The 16,386-nt window shown below is 44.8% G+C and overlaps 1 protein-coding gene across 2 annotated transcripts in view; it reads right to left on the reverse strand.

Annotated features, from left to right (window-relative positions):
- The window catches only part of LOC311049726 (ras association domain-containing protein 5-like), a 78,124-nt gene extending 62,189 nt beyond the window's left edge, over positions 1–15,935 (reverse strand). For both annotated transcript variants that reach the window (XR_014601225.1, XM_084063528.1), the window contains exon 1: positions 14,851–15,935. Coding sequence is in view for 1 of the 2 variants with exons in the window: in XM_084063528.1 (XP_083919654.1) it covers positions 14,851–15,817 (967 nt within the window). In the remaining variant the exon portion in view is untranslated. The remainder of the gene's footprint in view (positions 1–14,850) is intronic.
- Between the last annotated feature and the right edge of the window lie 451 nt (positions 15,936–16,386).

Raw genomic sequence — 16,386 nt, forward strand, 5'->3', positions numbered from 1 at the left:
ATATTGTATAACATATATTTTTTCATAGATAGCTTCATAGACCACTTAAACCATCAATACTAAGTAAACTTGACCGTGCACTCTGTACTTGGTCTGCTTTTTTTCCTTCCCCTCTACACCAAACCTCTTTGCCGAAAATAGCCGATCTACAAGTGCTTGTAGATCTGCTATTTTTTGGCTAAAGTTCTCCTCAGAATAGGAATGCTGGGTTGAAGTGGTTAATGTCAAAATCACACAAAGATTTGGCGGAGCCCCTGTAGTATCTCTGAGGGCCCCCTAGGGGTCCCGGACCCCCTGTTGAAGACCCCTGGCGTAGAGATTTTGCCCTAAACACTCCGGATTTTGCGCTGCATTAGCCAGAGGCCCATCAAGGTCAAACAATGTCATGTGACAATTAATAATTAAGCTTTTCACAGTTATTGCATGGTTGCAATTATTTGAGATAATTGCAATTATTTTCCATAATTGTTGGAACAGCTTTTCGCATTCATCTGTGTCTCAGTTTTTTCTGCTCTTTGCATGATTGGATTTGTGCTGAGAGGCATTGTGTTGTTTGCAAAACTATAGCGCTTACAGATCTACGCCATTTTGGCGATAAAAGGCACACGCACTCAGCTTTTATGAGTTATTTCCGTTGTTATCGAAAATTGTGGGCGGCCGTAGCTTAGTGGATACTAAGCTACTACTGTAAGCATGTCTCAAAGTCACTAAAAACTAAGCTTCAGACCTCCCAAAAACAAAACTGATTCGACTACTTCTCGCCCACCGGCTAATTCCAAAACATTGTGCTAGTCTGGAATGACTCAGGGTCGCCAGGGTTAACCCAATAACAATGGGATTGGCATTTAAGATACTCAGACGGTCAATGCCCTCAATACCCTCATACTGTACCTGTCTAACTGTTTCTCCAAAGTGAGTGATACCCACGGCCACAACACTAGAGGGAGCGACAACAACGATCTGGTACCGCACAGTTATAGAACAAACTACTACTGCACTGCCATCAAAGTGTGGAATGCCCTGACACCATCCCTTAAACAATGTGGATCATTAGCATCTTTCAAAACAGGCCTGAAAAAACATCTAGCATAAGGGGAGGTAAAAGATTTTTTTCCCATAGAAAGGAGGTGTCATTCACTGCCGAACCGTGTTGATTTTGCCAGCAAATTTTGATTTAGCTTTTGAAATAAAATTCCATTTAGTTTTAGTCATATTTTAGTCAATTAGGTTAAGTTGTCTAAATATCATAACATTTTAGTCGACTAAATCTACAGTTGATTTAGTCGACTAAAATGTATTTCGGCGGTGCCTTGATGTCGTCGTAATGGCTGATTTTACACTTGGTTGCATGCTGAAAATAGCCGATCTACAAGCTCACGACGCGCCGCGACGCGTTGTGAGCTTGTAGATCTGCTATTTTCAGAGCGCAACACCCGAGCGCAACCAAACATAAAATGACTTGTCTTTTAGTTCTACTGGATCTCTTCTCCACTAGTCCCTCACTAACATTTTAGTCTAGTTTTTATTTGTTGATGAAATTGTCAATATATTTAGTCTTAGTTTTGGTCATCACAGCTTAGTTTTTATTTAGTTTTCGTCAGTGAAAAAAGGTAGTCGCCGAACACTTTTCGTCATAGTTTTAGTCGACGAAATCAACACTGCTGCCGACCTTTTTTCCTTTTTCTCCTTTGTACAAAATCAACGTTCAAGGTTACTTTGTTTTGTCTCCCTTGGGAGAAATGTGTACTTGGACACACGGCCCAGGAGCATACATAACAAATACATGTAATGCAAACAATACATACAATACAGTACAAGACAAAATAAACAATAAAAAGGCACACAGTGACACGTACAACCCATTTAGGCCTATACATCACCCTCCTCCAGCATAATGAATAAATAAACACCCCAACCAGCATATATAGTGCAACAAGAGCAACACTTTAGCACCACCTCAAAGGAGGTGAGGAGTGTAATTGACAGAGGGACAAAGGAGTATTTGTACCTGTTACAGCTCCATGCATGGGCCCCGTATACCTCCTACCTGACGGCAGTAACCTATACTCAGGATATAGTACATGAGAGAGGGGTCAGACACTATCTTCTTATCCAGCCCAATGGCGGACTGCTCAAAAGCAGTGGTGTAAAGTAACTAAGTACATTTACTCAAGTACTGTACTTAAGTAAAATTTTGACTTTCCTGGACTATTTCCAATTGTCTATACTTTTACTTCTACTCCACCACATCTCAGAGGCAAATATTGTGCGTTTACTCCAGTACAATTATTTGAAAACTTTAGTTACAAGTTACTTTGCAGATATAAATTATTATATTATAAAACATTACACATTAACCACTTTAGCCCTATTTTATACATTTGAAAATAGCCGATCTACAAGCTCACAACGCGTCGCATGGCGACGCGTTGTGAGCTTGAGATAATAGTGTTATAATAGTGTTTTGTATTTGTTGATGACATGTATTATTGTCTTATTTTTTATGCTATGTTGATGAATTGAATACATACTGTAGGACCACAAGGGAAACAAGTCCCCAGGACTTTTTTTTATGTTATCCTTTTAGCCTTAATGTCTGACTGTACCAACATGTTTACATGTATGACTAATAAAGTAGTCAATAAATCAATCAATCAATCAGAGGCCGTCTGGTAATCAGAAGGTCACCGTTTCACCTCCTGGCCTCATGTGTCAACGTGTCCCTGAGCAAGACGCAGTGGTGTGTTCTACCGTCAGATGCTGTGTACGGCGTATACCTTGAGATTTTTTTTCGTCGCTACCGTATACCTTCAAAAACTGTTTCATCCATTGAAAACGCGAGAGTGTATACCCACGACCACGCGCATCGTATCGTAGCGTATACCTTCCGAAAAAAACTAGAACACAACACTGGCAAGACGCTTAACCCCTAAACGCTCTCCTCCTGAGCACTCATCCTGACCATCTGAGCAGCCATCAGCTGGGTGAAGCTGAAAACTGAATCCCCTCCACCACAGGATTATAAGGTTCCCTCCAAATGTGAGCTATACTGTAGGTTTAAGCCCAATCCAAGCCCCACTGACTTCTATTGTATGATTTAAGTTGAATATTAAAAATAAAAGTATAGGTGAGAAATCCATGGAGGCAATTCTTTGGCCTATACTGACAGTGAGTGTCCACGACACATTTGGCGCAAATTGCTCCAGCGGTTTGTGAGATTAGTTCCGGGCACGCACGCACTCACAGCGCGCGACACGTTGTGAGCTTGTAGATCGGCTATTTTCGGCATGCAGCTAAGTGAAAATCAGCCATTACGACGCCATCACGGCCCACCAAAATGTATTTTAGTCGACTAAATCAACTGTATATTTAATTGGCTAAAACTAGACTAAAACATTTCAGATGACTAAAACTAAACAGAATTTTATTCAAAAGACTATGACAATAACTACATCAGAATTTGATGTCAAAATCAACGCTGGTATACTAGTACAAGCGAGCGAGCGCACACACACACACACACACACACACACACACACACACACACACACACACACACACACACACACACACACACACACACACACACACACACACACACACACACACACACACACACACACACACACACACACACACACACACACACACAGTGTGTTAGAACTGTACTATTCATTCATACTCAAAAGTATGAATGATAATTCAGAAGAGGTTTTGAATCATTTAACAGGGTTGTACTCCCCTGGTTCTCTGTCTCTACAGCAGACCATGTGAATGGAGTGAATGAGAAGGTCTGTGGAACCAACCTCTGCTGAGGAGGTTCATATGGGACACAAGGCCTGTACTGTATGGACTGAGGGTGGGGGGGGGGGGGGGGGGTAGAATAAATTGGTGTGTATATATATATATATATGAAGGACACACTGGGTTCAAAGAATAATAACATTCTACAGGAATGCCTTTAGGGCATGGTGAGTTTAACGGTGTGTAACTGTGAAGGTCTGCGGCCTGTGTAGTGTGTGTGTGTGTGTGTGTGTGTGTGTGTGTGTGTGTGTGTGTGTGTGTGTGTGTGTGTGTGTGTGTGTGTGTGTGTGTGTGTGTGTGTGTGTGTGTGTGTGTGTGTGTGTGTGTGTGTGTGTGTGTTTTCTCCAGTGGGTGCAGTGACCAGCGCACGACCCCAAGTGGGAGGGAGAGAGAGAGAGAGAGAGACTGTCAGACAGAGAGCGACAGCGAGAGAGACACAGAGAGATAGAGAGACAGAGAGAGACACACACACACAGAAAAAGACAGAGAGATAGAGAGAGAAACTGTCAGACAGAGAGTGACATCGAGAGAGACACAGAGAGACAGAGAGGGACAGACAGAAAAAGACAGAGAGAGGTGGGGCGACAGAGAGAGAGAGAGAGAGAGAGAGAGAGAGAGAGAGAGAGAGAGAGAGAGAGAGAGAGAGAGAGACAAAAAAAGACAGAGAGCTCTAGATCATTGGTTCTCAAAGTGGGGTCCGGGGACCCCCTGGGGTCCTTAGGGGGGGTACCAGGGGGTCCCCATCAACACTAGTTAATATGTCATCACAATCATTTTAACCACTTTAACCATATTTTATACCATGGCTATTAAAATATAGCAGATAGCACGTGCCACGCTATGAGCTTGTAGATCTGCTATTTTTGGAAGATCCTGACACAAAAATATTGGGGTCTGCAGCAACGACAAAAACATCACCGCATGAAAAAGTTTGAGAACCAGTGTCCTAGATGACACAGTATAATAACAGATCTATCTCCTAACAACTCACTGTTTGTCTTAGTTTAATCTGAGTGCTGAGTCCACAACATCATCAGACTCTATGGCAGCTGGCAGGGGTCATTTAAACAGAGGTCGTCAGCACCGTGCTGCTGAATGTTTGCAAAACGTACGCCAGGAGGAACAGTTCCATTCCTCTGACCTCTGGAGCATTCACCTTGTCTACATGGTTCTGACAGGCTCATATTGTTGCTGTCGGGGCAGAAACTGTTGTGTTTTTTCGTAAATTAACGCTCTCCTTGATCATACTAGTGCAGGGGTCTTCAAAGTTATTCAGGCCAAGGACCCCTTAGCTGAGATAGAGACGAAGCAGGGACCCCCACTACAAAATTGCGTTGCAGATTAAACTTTTTCATAGAGAGCTTCACTGAGTGTTGTGTAAATGAATGTTTTTTTGTTTATTTCAGACATTTAACGACTTAAACTTTGGCTCTGTAGTTTAGTTGGTTTGCTCCCTTTTCCCTCTACACCAAATCACTTTAGCCGAATATAGCCGATCTACAAGCTCACAACGCCTCGCAGAGCGAGGCGTTGTGAGCTTGTAGATCGGAGCTTGTAGATCGGCTTGTAGATCGGCTAAAGTTCTCCTCAGTATAGGGATGCTAGGGTGCTAAGGTTATCACACAAAGATTTGGCAGCCCCACTGTAGTCACTCTGAGGACCCCCTAGGGGTCCCGGACCCCCTGTTGAAGACCCCTGTACTAGAGAGCGTCACACAAAAGCATCAAAAGCAGCAGATCCACAACCTCGAAACGCGACATATTGTCACTGTTGGGACTGAAACCTTGTATCCGCCCAAAACTGTTACACTTTTCAGGAAAAGGAAAAAAGAACACGTATTCCCATTGGATCCAGTGTATTTAATATTTAGTCAGAGGCTGTTGTTAATACTGTTCATTGGTTAAATATTTATGAGACCCACAGACACACTGAACCACTTTCAACCTGGGGGCGTGTCCCTGATTTGGGCCACAAATCCTTTTGAAAAGATTGAACCTTTTTTTTTTTACAGTTATTTTTGTAACTTTTGCACAATACTGTACTATTTAAAAAACTATGTTGTAAAAAAACGAATTATCAATATAATTAATTTATCAAAAAAGGTTATAGCGACGATATGCAAGACCAATATAATATCACAGTACGTACCGACAGACGTACCGACAGACAGACAGACAGACAGACATGCAAGCAGGCACGCACGCACGCACGCACGCACTCACGCATGCACGCACGCACGCACGCACGCACGCACGCACGCACGCACGCACCCCTAAATGTTCCTCAGAGCTGCTGTGACCTTGTCATTCATGTTTTTCTGTTCGGCAGCATAGATCCATAATATCACATTTTCTCTGTCACATACAGGAGTACAGCTTGTGATAAAGCTTTGATTTGATCACTCAATAAAACAGAGAGCCTCGCGACTCACAAGTGTCTCTCTGACACATGGTGGTCCCTAGACAGCATGGTGGTCCCTAGACGGCATGGTGGTCCCTAGACGGCATGGTGGTCCCTAGACAGCATGGTGGTCCCTAGACGGCATGGTGGTCCCTAGACGGCATGGTGGTCCCTTGACCCTAGACAGCATGATTCTCTGAGAGATTTAATTAATTATTAATCTGACGTCTGACTCTGTGCTTTCCAGTCTGTCTGTAATCCAGACTCCGTGACAAACCCGCAAAACTTAATCCCGCGGCAGGAGGAGACGCACGCGGCGGCTGGGATTAGCAGGCTACCGCGCCCTCCCTCCCCCACCCCTCCCTCTATTTGTTTCACATGAATTCACATACATTTTTCACATCAACTGGTTATAGATAATAATATATACAAAAAAAATGTGCTTCTAAATGATTTGATCAATTGAAAAGATTATCGATAATTGTGTCTCTAATGGGAAGTGATAGGAGATAAAGAGTGAAGAGTAACAGACTATTAATAATAATGATGAGATGGTTTCCCTAAATGAGACAGATTAGTGACAGTGAGACAGACATACAGTACAGTAAGTACAGTAAGGAGAGCTAATATAGTAGACCATCTGGTCTGACACACATTTAGACAGTACCAGACAGGTCTTATTATACATTATGCCCTCAGGCCTGACATACAGTACAGGCACAAGATGTACATAGACATACAGTACATGTATGTGAATGGTTGGAGTGACACCACGTCTCTGTCATACAGCCTCGTCTAACCCCCCGTGGGAACAGTACATGTATGCAGTATGCACCCGAAGGCATGATGGCACTGCCACGCCTTCAAGACATGATGATCCAACCTTTAGCCCGATTTAAACGTTGACTATTCAAAAATAGCAGATATACAAGCTCACAGCACGTCACTTCGTGCCGCGCTGCAAGCTTGTACATCTGCTATTTTTGAACATTTTAGAAAAATCTTTAAAGCGTTTGAAAAATGTTGAATAATTTTGATTTGCGTTTAGATGATTATGTAATAATTGTGACAGGCCTACCTGGTATCCTATAGTGTCTGAGGCACAACATTGTTCTCTCAGTCTGCACTCTACTTATGTAACTATTTACCTTGTTTAGTGTCTAGACTCTAGACTTCATGCTTACTCTGCTTATTCTGATCTCACACTTGTTGTCTGTCTGGCCTAAATGCCAAAATTGTACATGACTATGAATAACACTCCACTGCTGTTGCACTGTCTGGCGCTATCACTTATGTTACAGTATATATACACTTAAATGATACTTGATATCTGCTGCTACATGATGTCTCTTGGCACAAGAGGCTGTGATATTCGGCCTAATTTTTATTTCTTTTGAGCATGCACCTCATAATAATATTTATCTATTGTTGTCCCCATGCCTTTATCCAACTTTTTCCTTTGTTTCTACTCCATTCTTATGACTATATTAATCGTTGGGGAGCTTGAACAGAAAATGATTTCACCCACTCCTTTGCACATGTAAACGTGTGTTGCTTGAAGAAGAAGTGATTCAACGAGAAGAACAAGGGGACTTCACAGCAAGGAACTTAACAAACAGATTAATTTTACTTCATGAAATTAACTCTCTGGCTGCCAAGAACAGGTTATCACAAGTATTTTTCTGAATGCCCTGGCTGGCTGCCAAGAACGAGTTATCACAAGTTTTTTTGTTTTTTTTACAAAAAAAATTGAAAAAAATGTTGTTTTTTTTATTTTAGAACCCAAGATATCGTGATCCGAAGATTTGCTGCTCCATTCACTTCTTGTTTAACTTATTACTGAAAAGGGCTGTATCTCGGCTCCTGAGCACTTTTTTTACTACGTATTTTTGGCCCAGACATGTTATTTTCAAAGGCAGACAATTAATGCCAACGAGGTCGCGATGACCTCGTTGACATTTGTGAAACCAAACAGTATAACCCTCAGTGATTAGCAATCATCAGGGGATCGATCATAATGGAAATAAATATGCTGTGACTACTTGAAAAAGGTAAGAAAATCAAAAAAATCGCTGGCAGTGGGCAAACTCGGCCAGAAATAAGTCTGGCAGTGAGAGAGTTGTTAAATACAAAAATCTCTGAAAACAAAATCTCTGGAAAAAAAACAGTTTCTTTCAGTGTGAAATCCAGTAAATCACAGAGTGACACGGTGGCCGTTCGATGATGTCTTAAATGAGACTTAAGAGAGTTAAGAGAAGGCTTTTGGCTCGAGCCAGAGATTCCAGCGCGGAGGCTCAACAACGCCACATCACAACGCTAAACCCTGCAACCACACCGTCCCTCCCGGGGGAACCAGGGTTCTTTCTATAGCACACTGACAGGCTATCCTATATCCAACAATGCTGGCAGCGTGGATGCAAAGACACCGACCGTGATAAATTACAGACGGGAGGAGAGAGAGAGGGAGGGAGGGATAGAACAAGAGAAAGACAAGAGAGAACTGGGGGGGTGGTGTGGTGTGGTGTGTGTGTGTGTGTGGGGGGGTGGGGGGGGGGGGTTGTTTATGGTTGCAAAAGCCTCCGTCTCGCACTCCCTGTCATTTGCAGGGTGTAGTTGAACGGCAGGAAGTTTAAGAAGCGTGTGCGTGAGTGTGCGTGTGTGTGCGTGTGTGCGTGTGCGTGTGCGTGTGTGTGCTGGTGTGTTATTTCAGCTATGATCCGTGAACCCCGCGGCCCGCGGCTCTTCTATTTGAGCAGAGCTTTGGTTGTTGCGCCCCAACCCAAAATACCCCGAAAAACTCAAAAGAGCCCTCCTCCTTACCTCCTCTCTGGGTGACCGACCGCCTGACCGGACCCCGCTAACTGTACGCCACACTCACTACTAACAGCACAGTAAAGGTTCTCAAACTTTTCAGGCCGCGGCCCCCCCAAAAGAAAATATATTTGGACTGCATGTCAGATGTCACCACACTCTTCGTGGTCGTCACAAAGAGTGGATGTACTACACTCTGAGTTAAAGACCTGTAAGGGTCCATTTGGTTACTAACCATCGATCATTTAGCCGGTAACCCCCAACCCCCCAAGGTCGGACCCCATATAGAGATCCAACACTGCTCTCGTAGTATAAACCTGCTAAAGGTTTCAGCTAATGGTATTCATCCCTCCACACAGAGAAAGGCTCACTCTACCTCCATGACCTTCTGCCGAGGGTCCTGAGGGGAAACGTGACTGCTAAAAGTGCATGTGTGTGTGTGTGGACATGCATGTGCGTAGTACAGTAAGCGCTCCATTAATCACTTTTCTCACTCAGCTGAGTTCCTGCTGATGATAGCACATTAAATTAGACCGCCCTGCGGTATTGGACAATCTCTCCCTCTCTCTCCCTCTCTCTCTCTTCCCTGGCCAATCCCTCGTTTCTATCATGCTTATACTCTATAGCAGTGGTTCTCAAACTTTTTCCATGTCAAGGACCCCCAAATGTATATGTACTTGGCCCCACGGACCCCCATCTGAAAAGGTTTAGTGCCAGGGACCACCACAGGAGAAGATTTATGTTAAGAAATTCAAAATTGATCAACATTTTTCACGATTATTACACTTTCAAGATTATTATTATAATTTTTTTAATAGCAGATGTATAAGCTCACAGTGTGTCACTTTGTGCCAATATTATTTTTGGGTCTTTTTTTCTGCGTTTATTTGATAGAATACAGTAGACTGACAGGACATGGGCAGAGAGAGAGATGGGGAGTGACAGGCAGAAAAGGTCGTCGGGATCGGGATTCGAACCCGCGTCACGCTGTCAGGCTGCATTAGCAGTCTAGGTGCCCGGACCGCTACGCCAGCTGTCCGGGGCACTTATCTGCTATTTTTGAGAACCACTATTCTAAACCAATGGTTCTCAAAGTGGGGTCCGGGGGCCCCCAGGGGTACTTGAGGGGGTTCCAGGGGGTCCCCAGCTAAATGATGGATAGGAACCAAATGGACCCTTATGGGTCTGTAACTCTGAAAGCGTACAAATGGAACCAAATGGACCCTAACGGGTCCATTTGGTTCCATTTGTACACTCTCAGAGTTAAATTAACATTGATTTTACAATATAAATTGGGGTCCCAGAGATAGACATGCCATTAAATGGGGGTCTGTATCCTAATGCATGTCAAACTGGGGGTCCTTGAAATTAAAATGGTTGAGAATCACTGCTAGAGCCGTACAAATCTTCTCTAATGGGGGGTCCCTGGCTTATCTTTTTCAAATGGGGGTCCACGGGCTAATAAGTGTCAGTCTGGGGGGTACTTGACATGAAAAAGTTTGAGAACCACTGTTCTAAACCACTCCTACAGTAAGAGTTGAGAGTTGTCTGAAAAACGTATGTTGCTAAATATATATATATATAGCTCAAATCTAAAATGACATGCTTTCCTGGTCTTAATGGGTTAAATTAGACGTCCCTGCAGTATTGGACAATCTCTCTCCCTCTCCCCCGGGCGAGCCCTCGTTTCCATCATGCTTTATACTCTATAACTCCAGTTTGCCGGATTCTAATATTTTCTGGTGCTTTGTCGTAGCTACTTATAATAATAATAATCCTTCCTCTTTCGCTCTCTGTCTCTCTCTTTCCATTTCCTCCACACACACCAGTCTCTCTCTCTCTCTTCCTGATCTTCTTTGTCTGTCTGTTTGCTATATAATGTTCCTGATCTTTCTTTGTCTGCCATGTTCTTCACATCTCGTCCTTTTTCTTTTACTTTCCATCCCTCCCTTCCTTGGTTTTATCATCCTGCAGCAGCAGCAGTGTTCTGCAGTGGAAGCCTCCCCATGACAGAGCTCTGCTGACACGCTGCCAGCTCAGCATTCACTCTCTTTCTCTTTCACACACACACACACACACACACACACACACACACACACACACACACACACACACACACACACACACACACACACACACACACACACACACACACACACACACACACACACACACACACACACACACACACACACACACACACACACACACACACAGAGGAGTGCATGTGCACGGAGACGCATGGAGACACATAAGAACACAAGCATAAGGCACTAACAAAGACACACACACCCACACACGCACGCGAGCGCGCACACACACTGCGGGCTAGCAGCTTAACCCATTGAGAGCGGGAACGCATCTGTGTCATTTTTAAGATTTCTTTGGGCTTTTCAAAAATAGCAGATAATAAGCTCATATGAGCTTGTAGATCTGCTGTTTTTGAAAAATCTTGAAATTTATGTTTTTAACTCAAATCTTTGCTTCATGGGGGTGGGGTCCACCCTGGAACAAAATATTTTGAGATGGGGGTCCGCGGCCGAATACATATAATTCTGGGGGTCCTTGACATGAACCACTGATATAGAAACATACATTTTTCAAAAAAAAACTGTTAGGATTTAGAAGACATTTGCCTGTCCCCAGAAGCAAAGAAGCGAGTTAAAAATGTTCGCTTTAAAAAAATATATATATATCTATATATATTCAAAGATTTGTGCACATTTTCACGATTTAAAAATAAATAGCAGATCTACAAGCTTGTAGCGTGGCACTCGGTGCCGCGCTATGAGCTTGTAGATCTGCTATTTTTGAATAGCCAAAGAAACCTAAAAAATTACACAGATTCCTTCCCCCCGGGTCTAAATGAGTTAATGTTTCCAGCAGCACTATAAGAGAAAGTGTCTGACTGTGCATCTTCAGCCAGAACAAACAAACACACATTGAACAGACAACAGTCGGGTCAAACTGACTCGGTCCGACCTCGTCTCCTCTCCGCGTCCCACAAACATAACAGTGCAGGTGGGCAGTATCGTGTATCTTATCACCGTTTTTCAGCAGCTCTCTCTCTCTTTTACAGGCCACTATGTGGGTGTGTGAGATAACGAGAACACGTGGCTGCAGAACATGAACACAAAGACATACGACAGTCGATACTGCATTAGCTGCTGTATAGGCCTACATTTACACTAGCTAATGCATAGAATTACTGTATGCAGCGCTCCATTTTTGACCCTTATTGTTGTAAAGTAGGTCATCATCACAAAGAATTTAAGATCCAAATGAAAAATATACACAAAGCAATCTTTTTTTCCTGAGCCATCGGTGCACCAGGTCTTACACCTTTTGCACAGTTTGGAATAGTTTAATTAAAGCCAGTGGTTGGTTCTCAAACGTTTTCATGAAGCTAAAAATCAATATCTATTTGGCTGTGGAACACACGGCTCAAAAACATGTGTGTGTGTCACTGTGTCAGGGACGCCCGTAAGAGTATAGTGCCGCATCGACCGCGCCGCGGTACGTGGTCTGCTGGAATACTTTCATTAAAGCTGGAGGTTCTGATTTTTCATTTTCATGAACGCGCCTGTGACGCGTCTGCTACCGCGTTCTGAGCTTGTAGATTGGCTAATTTTTGGCAAAGAGGTTTGGTGTAGAGGGGGGAAAAAGAGCAGACCAAGTACAGAGCCAACTGTGAAGTTTACAAAGTATTGAGGTTTTAAGTGGTCAAATGTCGTAGTGGGGTCTGGGGTGGGTGGGGGTCCCTGGCTCCTGCTTCATCTCTCTCTTTTGCTACACGGGACCCCCTGGAACCCTCTCGTGGAGGGACCCCACTTTGAGAGAACCAGTGCTTTAAACACATGACACCACATGTTGACTCTTTCAGATACTATGGGGCTGAGGCCAAGCTGTTAGGATTTAAGTTATATCTGTACTGTAAATCTGTCCTGACACACACACACACACACACACACACACACACACACACACACACACACACACACACACACACACACACACACACACACACACACACACACACACACACACACACACACACACACACACACACACACACACACACACACGTGTGTTTCAGACAGAGGACTGGCTTGAAGCTCAGGCTTTAAATCAGTGTGAGACACAGAGACACTGGGAGGTGATGGTGCTGGCAGGACCAGATAATGTGGTTTCATAGGAAGGCTTTTTGGCTCCATCACCACTGGAGGAGCCCAATGAATGTCACGCACTCACGCTCTAACCTTTCCTCAAGCTTTTCCAAGTCAAGGACTCCCAAATTGATCTGTATATTATGCCAGAGAGCCCCATCTGAAAGGGTTTTTGTGTCAGGAGACCCACAGAAGAGAACATTTATGTTAAAAAGAAAAATCTTCTTTTAGATATGTTTCAAATATTTTCTAAATTAGTAGATGTACAAGCTCGCAGTGCGGCACGAAGTGACGCACTGCGAGCTTGTAGATCTGCTATTGTTGAATAGCCATGGTATAAATGGATAAAGTGGTTGAAATTATTGTGATGCTGTATTACACTCTGTCCTTTACTCGCACACGCACACGCACACACACACACACACACACACACACACACACACACACACACACACACACACACACACACTTACTTTCAGGCCATTATGTTGCAACACATGTACAGTATTATTGTCCATCCACCCCTGGCTGGGATATTTGGAACAAAGGAAGAAACACACAAAGAAGGAATGGAAGTATAGTACACACAATAACAGGCAGAGAGTTATTTTGCAGTTCTTCTAGGATGCAGGAAAACAAATCACTGTCACTGTGTAAGATGATGACTCCTCTCTCTCTCTCTCTCTGTCATCATCAGCAGAGCTGTAATTACACTGATCACCCCTTAGCATTGAGACACACAGAGGACAGGAGGGGAAAGGAAAGGAAATGCTGCTTTGCTTCAGTGCAATAAACGGGCCAGTGATTCTGCAGCCCTTTTAATTTCAAGGACTTCCACACTCCCAGTATACCTATTAGCCTCCAGGGCACAGAGTAGACCCCCCTTTTAATACCAATTTTCTAGCCTTGGACCCAGGACTATCATAGATGTATTTTACCTTTCACTTTCGTATCTAAGCAAAAGTCAGACTCGATTAAAATACATCTATGATGGTCTTGATCATTCATTTTTCTATGAATTGAGTACAAAAGACCCCAATGGAAACAAGCCAGCATAGTGCTTTCTTGGGGTTTAAAATCCTCTTAACAGACAGAGCCTTGTATTGAACTGTGCTTCCCTGTGCTTTGTCTTTGCAAACTGTTCATAAAAGTATATTCAATCAATCCAAGGCTAACCAATTTTCTATCTCTTTGACCTCCAGTAGGCTACACACCTTAAAATCCATGGTGTTCATGTTACTCTGAGAGTGGACAAATGGAACCAAATGGACCCGTAATGGGTCCAATTGGTTCCATTTGTCCACTCTCAGAGTTACAGACTGGCATAACGGTCCAATTTGTAGCCCTGGCTGGTGATTTCCCCGGGTCCGCGGAACCCCACGTTCATCAGAACCAGTGCGATGAATTGAGTACAAAAGGACCCAATGGAAACAAGCCAGCAGTGTGCTTTCTTGCGTTTAAAATCCTCTTAGACCTTTATTGAACTGTACTTCCCTGTGTATTCAATCCATCAATCAATCCATTTGTCCACTCTCAGAGTTACAGACCCATAAAGGTCCAATTTGGACCCCTGGCCCTGGCTAATGATCCCGGGTGCGGAACCCCACATTCAGACCCAGTGCAACAACAATAGGCTATAATATAACATGATCCAAGTAGATAGACTTACTTCGACACTTCAGAGCCACATGTGAGGTGATCTGGCGGCTGCACCCGTCGCACCAGTCCTCCACCAGCGGCAGCGTCACAGGCTTGGGATCGAACCGGTGTCCCTCGCCGCTCTCGGCCGGAACCCGCGGGTCGGGCTCGCACCCGCAGCCGTCGTCCTGCACCAGTGCCAGTCCTGCTGGGAATATGGACCAGGCCTCCAGCCGGGGTCGCTCGGACCGGGCGTACCGGACCACCCCGGTCCTGCCCTGCGTGAGTCTGCTGCCACCACCACCCACGCCCACCACTGCTGTCCCAACAACGACGGGAGTGGCACTGCTGGTGCCACCAGTGCCACCGGCACCCCGCTGGCCGTTACTAGCGGTGACCTGAGGGAACGTGTGGTGGTGCCACCCGTTGGCTTTGTTATGCCCATTGTTGGCACTCTGGGCACTTGGCATGGTGGTGACATTGGTCACCGCTTTCCCCTTCAGTGAAGAAGTCCTGGTGGTCCGAACTCCTCCTGTGTTCAGGTTGGAGTCAGGGCAGTCGAAGTGGTTGCTGTTGCAGTCTGAGTCTCCCCCCGCGGACCCCCTCCCGGACCCCCTGGACCCGGACCCGCCGGTCACGGTGCTGCAGCAGCGGTCCTCCGCGCCCTGCGCGGCCGCGCTACGTGGCGCATGAGCGGGCAGAGGCAGAGCCGAGTCCCCGGTGCTTCTGCTGCTTCTCCCGGGCATCCCTCCTCCTCCGGGAGGAGACGTGACAGAGAGCGGGTTCTGGTGGTTGTTCTTCTCCTCCGGAGGAGCTGCTCCTCCTGGTAGCTCTGTGGAAGTGGTGGTAGAGGAGGTGGTAGAGGAGGAGGAGTTCTTCCTGAACATCATCTTCTTCTCCCGGCTGGAGGTTTTCTTCCTCCCGCTGAAGAAAGGTTCTGAACCGGCTCTGTGTGGACCTGGACCTGGAGCTGGACCCACCACACTCACAGACGCCATTGTGTGTGCCGTCACCCTGCCCTTACAATGTGTGTGTGTTGTGTGTTAATGTGTGTGTGTTGTGTCTTTCTTAGGTAGGTCCGTGCTGTGAATGTAAACTCCGTCCAGCATGTGTGTGAGTGTGTGTGTGTGTGTGTGTGTGTGTGTAGACAGTTGTAGTGAGTCAGTGACGCAGAGGATCAATGAGACAGCGTTTAAATGCCAAGGGCGCGTTCTCTTAAAGCGACAGCGTTCTCTTAAAGCGACCTCGCGTTCTCTTAAAGCGACAGTGCAGTACTTTAAGTTGTAACTTCGCCGTAGGACGGTGTCGCGCGTACTACAATATTCATTTTCACACATCAGAAGAACTCATGCAGTAAGGATACAGCGGTGATTCTCAAGCTCAAACTAACATATAGGACATATATCTTATTTTCCCAAATCTTCACGATTTCTCCAAAATAGCAGATCTACAAGTTCATAGCACAGTGAGCTTGTATATCGGCTATTTTTTACACAACAGATTTTATGTGTTGGCTATTCAAACATAACAGATATACAACCTCAAAGTGGTTAAAATGATTGTGACG

The sequence above is a fragment of the Gymnoscopelus microlampas genome (genome assembly GCF_963454915.1).
Source record: "Gymnoscopelus microlampas genome assembly, chromosome: 7".
NCBI classification, from domain to species: domain Eukaryota; kingdom Metazoa; phylum Chordata; class Actinopteri; order Myctophiformes; family Myctophidae; genus Gymnoscopelus; species Gymnoscopelus microlampas.